The sequence below is a fragment of the Etheostoma spectabile genome, chromosome 14, assembly GCF_008692095.1.
Source record: "Etheostoma spectabile isolate EspeVRDwgs_2016 chromosome 14, UIUC_Espe_1.0, whole genome shotgun sequence".
Lineage (NCBI taxonomy): Eukaryota > Metazoa > Chordata > Actinopteri > Perciformes > Percidae > Etheostoma > Etheostoma spectabile.
The window spans coordinates 1,334,614-1,339,600 of NC_045746.1; the positions used below are offsets into that span (position 1 = coordinate 1,334,614).

The window sequence follows — 4,987 nt, forward strand, 5'->3', positions numbered from 1 at the left end:
TTATGATATAAGTTATATATGCATCAGTTAAGAAAACACAAGCCATTCCATAAAGATTATGTGCAAAAATATCTTATGTAAAATAATGCTTACTTCCAGTAACTAAAGTCTTTTTCCATCTACTGTATCTAGGCCACATGTATTGATCTGTTTTGCCTAATGTCGCCCCCATGTGGCAACAAGCGCTGTGGCAACTGCTGCTAAAGATGCAAGACTTCTCTATTTTAAATCCAAATGAACACCTGGGAAATCAATGCAAACAGCCAACATTATTCCTACTCTAGATTTGATGTCTTTATTGTACAGTTTGGTTAGGTTGGGTAACTTTTGTCATAGTTCTTGATTGGAAGTTTGTCTGTACTTCAGTTTAAACGTTAAAACAGATATGTTGACATTGAGATCCACACCACAAGGCTGTGGTACCAGAGTGTGTAATGTCCTTTACAGGTCTTTACGTAAAAAATTAATCCCTTTAACCCTGTTTTTCCTACAGCACGCTAGCCCTATCACCCAAATTCTCAGGTTTGGGACAAAGGAAATTGATTTCCTAATGTATTCTGAAATCCTGTCAATTATGTTTTTTTGCTAAATCAGCCCATTTTATTGACTGACCTCTGTGTAATGTAGAAAAGCTTTTTTGCACACCCTTTTTTGTCGGGCAGGTGTAGGATGTGACCAAAAGTAGCAGATCAGGAGCTTACAAAGAGTCCCGCACACTGACCATTACGCAAGCAATAATTTATTTAGAAAGTAAGTTTTGGTCTTGGACCTTCTTTGGACCTTCATCAGGCAAATTAAAAAGTAAAATGTACCTGATAAGGGTCCAAGACCAAAATGTATTTTCTAAATAAATTATTGTTTGCGTAATGGTCAGTGTGCGGGACTCTTTCTAAGCTGACTGACCTCAGAAACTTTGTCCCATAGGGAACCCTGGCCCCTTCACTTACACCTGCTTTTATGTTTGAAACATATTCAGTACTCACTAGACACTGCACTATGATCCCACTCAAAAACGTGTGCTGCATGTTCCTCTGTCAGTTCCAGACATTCAAACATTTCCTCTGTGCACAGCTGCAGCCCATTGCTTGCCCTTAAAGAGTTCCATAGATCAAAGAAACGTGTGTCCCCCCCCCCCCCCCCCCCCCCTTTAATGATGCAACGGTCCATTTGAATCAATCAAGGACACATAAAATCTTCACTTTAGCAAGGGAACAAACACCTTTAAATAAGAATCTTAAAGAAGAAGCTTATATGGTATCTTTTATTTCATCTTCTACAGCTAACTCCTTAGTGGTAATCACGGTCATTTTGTAAATGCAAGATAAGCAGGTGGTTGTTTTATTTATCAAAATGTGTTACAGTATGTAAAAAAAATGGTTAGTTTCATTAAAATGTTTGAATTAATTTGTGTTTCAAATGTGAAGACATTGATACTTGAGGCCATGAATCAAATATGGACTTTTTGCATAAATCGGTATCTTATTAAGTGGCCATACAGGGGACTTAAGTAAACTATAAAATTGACTGCTAAGCCAACATTAGAACATGTGAATACATCATTAATAATCTTTGATCCCAGAAGAGTTTTACATTATGCATGAGTTCAAACCTAACATGAGCAGTGGCATTCAATAGTGTCGTTCAGACAATCAGTGGTTCTGTGATGCAAAACAGTTGCCCTGAGTCACAAGCCTGAAGACAGAAAATATGAGCAGGAAATTCACAAACACAATTTCTCTTGTGTGAACCTCATTCACCAGGGAGAAAAGTTATCGTTATTTCAAACACAAAAATAAACTAAAACAAAACAATTCTTCATCTTAAAATCCATAGGCCCAAAGAATGGATACAAACAAGCCTGACATCATTTGCAGTTTAAGTCCTCGTTTGATCCAGTGAAGAAATGGGCCAATGCGTTGCTTTTTTTCCAACGTTAGTTTAAATTTAAGACAGTTAGCGCACACAGGTCTGTAGCGCTTTGACGTTACTTTGTCAAGTATACAGTAAAAGAGTCTGCTGCCTGAGGAGAGGCTATCTGCCCCCTCTGCGCTGGACAACAATGGTCCCTGCCACAATGTCATACACAGTCCTGTTGTGCTGGAAGAAGAGCAGAGTGATGAAGACGGGAAAGAGGAAGGCAATGGAGAAGTTCTTATTAAGAGCCCGCACTGTAGAGCTGTGGAAGTTGAGACAAAAGAGATGAGACAAAACAAGAGGTTCAATTGAGAATTCCAACACAGATGCTCTACGGGTACTCAAGACTACTATGGACATTGGTTTGTGATTTAGATACCACAACAGATTCCAACTTGGACAATCAAATCAAACAGTAGCTCATCCAGTAAATGACCACTCACGCAGAAAGGGGAACATTAGAAGCTGGGACTATAAGGACTCGGTTGGGTCGGACCAGAGTGGATGTGTCACACGCCACCACACGCAGGCCGAGCAGGAACTTCCCTGGTGTAGCACCACCAGCTCCCCAAATACAGATGGTCTGATTGCACAACAAGGACAAAAGTAAGTAAGTATGTAAAGTATTAAAGTAAAGTTGAGTTATTGTGAAGATATTTGTGATTTTTATCTGTGAAAAGTGCTATTTCATTACTTTTTCCAAAATAAAAATCAAAGTGTTAAATATGAAATGATAAAGAGAAGACACAAGACTACAAGGAAAACAAAAGGTATATAAAATTAGCCAGCCACATGCTTTGAATAGTAAAGTGTACATAGTTTATCACTGAATGCAATCTCTTTGTTTCCTAATGCAGAGATGCACATTGTCAATACCCTGTGGGCTCCTGACCATGCTCAAAAAATGGTCTGTACAGTTAAGGTCAGAACTTAATGATGATGCAGGAGTAAAAAAAGAAAAAAAAAGAAATACATTTTCAGGTTTATACAAACAAGGAAGGAAACCTGCCAGATGACATTAGTCTGAGCAGAGGTGCCCGAATGTCCCAGGGCTGGTTCCCACCTGGGAAAAAAGCCACTAATGCAGAGGTTGAACAAGAGACGCAATAGAGGTCTTCATCTCAGGCAACCTTGAATGCAACATTGCATCACTGTCCTCTGAGGGACGTAATGTTTGTTGTAGAAGAACTCTTAATTGTACATGACTCCTCTTCTCATTAAACAAGAGCATGTGGCAATGAGGCAACTCATACCGAATGTGAATGGACAAAATTATGTACATGTATGTATATTTTTAAGTATAAATACAAATGGTGTGTTAAGAAGTCATCTGGTTTAAGTCCTTCCATTCAGCTGGAAAAACCCTTGTATGAGCATTAAATTAAGAAGACATTGGTTTTAAATACTCATTTACTCTATCCTTGTAGACTTGTTACTAAATGTTGTAATGGATCAATGTGAATTTCATTTCATGAGCTATCAAGTATTGTAATATTTGATGAAGACGGGAAAGAGGAAGGCAATACTATATTACCTTAGTCATGGCAATGTAAAGTATAACTCACCTCATAGAGACAAACTAGCACCCTGTAGACCAGAGCTACAGCCATCATCTTCTGCAGGTCCTCCATGGACGTGTTCTCATCTATCTCCTCCACAATGAAGTGGGTAATGAATGTGGCAACGTCCCTTTAAAGAGAATAGACAGTGTGCCTGTGTGAGGATGGATCTGGTGGTATGTTGAAATAGCTTGGCATTAAAGCAATTATGCAAGCAATGAACTATTTGGTCATGCAAATACTGTAGTTTGCTAAACTGACCCACAACAACACCGGTGTTTTTTGTGTCTTAATTTATTTATCCTTTTAGTTGGACGGATTAGTTTCCACTGAAAAGTGTTTAATAGTTTCACTCACTTCATACCACTCAGATGAATGATCCACAGCACGATGGTGGCCTTCACACAAAACAGTATCAAGAAGTCCACTGTCTCAGCTAGGAACCTCTGGAGAGGAGAGGGGATGGTGTACTCCCGTCCTGTATGAAGCAGAAGAAAAGACAAGTGGACTGAGAGAATACCTTATTTTAATGGGACACATTAGCCTGACTATTTTATACACTCAAACAAATTATCTTAAATATCAACTTCAGAGGTTAACAGAGCACTGAGAAAGCCCCTGAATGATTCAAGCGTATACGCTTGTTTCCAGAGAGCAATGTACTTACAATATACTATAGCCTGCATCCCATCAGACTCATGACCTAGCTTATAGAGAGCCTCCACATGACTGCAGGCCTAACTGCATTTCTGATGAGGTGTGCTTTTGACTATTAGAGCAGCTCACTGTCAAACTGATCCATACCTGCCTGAGGTGGATTCCCATTCTGCTGCTGGGCTGGCCGGGCATCAGTAACAGTAGCTGAGGTCTGCCCTTCTGGATGAGGGTGGGATGGATGGAAACTGAGAGGATAGGGGTAATTGTACCGGTTGAGCGTGTCAAAAGCCTGCTGCCCACCGCCGGAGGACGATGCAGGTGTACCCGGTGTCTGAGCTACGGCCCCAGGCGGAGGGATTCCGCACGGAAGAGGGAAGGGAAATGCTGACAGAGCCAGCCAGCTCTGCCAGTTGGCTTCGTATCCATTCCCCCAGTAATACTGCCACATCCACTGCTGTAACTTTGCGCAGTATTCAGTTGTTGCAGTGGTCTGAGGCTGCTTCGCCTCGCTTTCAGGGGCGTCACGGCGGTTGTCACTCGTTGCCGCGAACATGTTTGATCCGCTTCACCGTCTCGCCTAATTTGACAAGAATATCTTCTTAAACCGTCTTTACCCTGCACGTAATATCTCGTTAGCTCCCTGCTGGATACAAGCACAGCGCTAGCTAAGTGTGTTTGTAAATACAGGGATTTCCTGAACCACTCAACGTTAAGAGTTACTTTCCAGGTTCGTGTCATTTTATGATATTTCAGTAGTTCAGATTAAACAATAACGTGTTATTTGCCTTACCTTATTTGCAGCAGATATCAGCGAAATACCGTCATGTTGTGGAAATGGCTAATAACATTTTCCCCTT

The 4,987-nt window shown here is 40.7% G+C and overlaps 1 protein-coding gene and 1 long non-coding RNA gene across 3 annotated transcripts; both read right to left on the reverse strand.

The window, feature by feature from the left end:
- Positions 1–254: 254 nt before the first annotated feature.
- LOC116701819 (uncharacterized) lies at positions 255–1,121 on the reverse strand. The gene is made up of 2 exons (XR_004335008.1): positions 904–1,121; positions 255–612 (listed from the first exon to the last, which is right to left on the reverse strand). It is a non-coding gene; the product is annotated as an uncharacterized LOC116701819 (long non-coding RNA).
- Positions 1,122–1,243: 122 nt separating this feature from the next.
- fam8a1a (family with sequence similarity 8 member A1a) lies at positions 1,244–4,987 on the reverse strand. 2 transcript variants are annotated; one of them, XM_032535809.1, is made up of 6 exons: positions 4,921–4,987; positions 4,278–4,773; positions 3,831–3,951; positions 3,480–3,603; positions 2,358–2,497; positions 1,244–2,176 (listed from the first exon to the last, which is right to left on the reverse strand). In XM_032535809.1, exons 2-6 carry the CDS (start codon positions 4,681–4,683, stop codon positions 2,032–2,034), a joined length of 936 nt encoding a protein of 311 aa, XP_032391700.1. In that variant the 5' UTR covers positions 4,684–4,773; positions 4,921–4,987; the 3' UTR covers positions 1,244–2,031. The 2 variants fall into 2 exon arrangements, with proteins under 2 accessions (XP_032391700.1, XP_032391701.1); XM_032535810.1 differs by having other exon boundaries at positions 4,278–4,707; positions 4,921–4,986.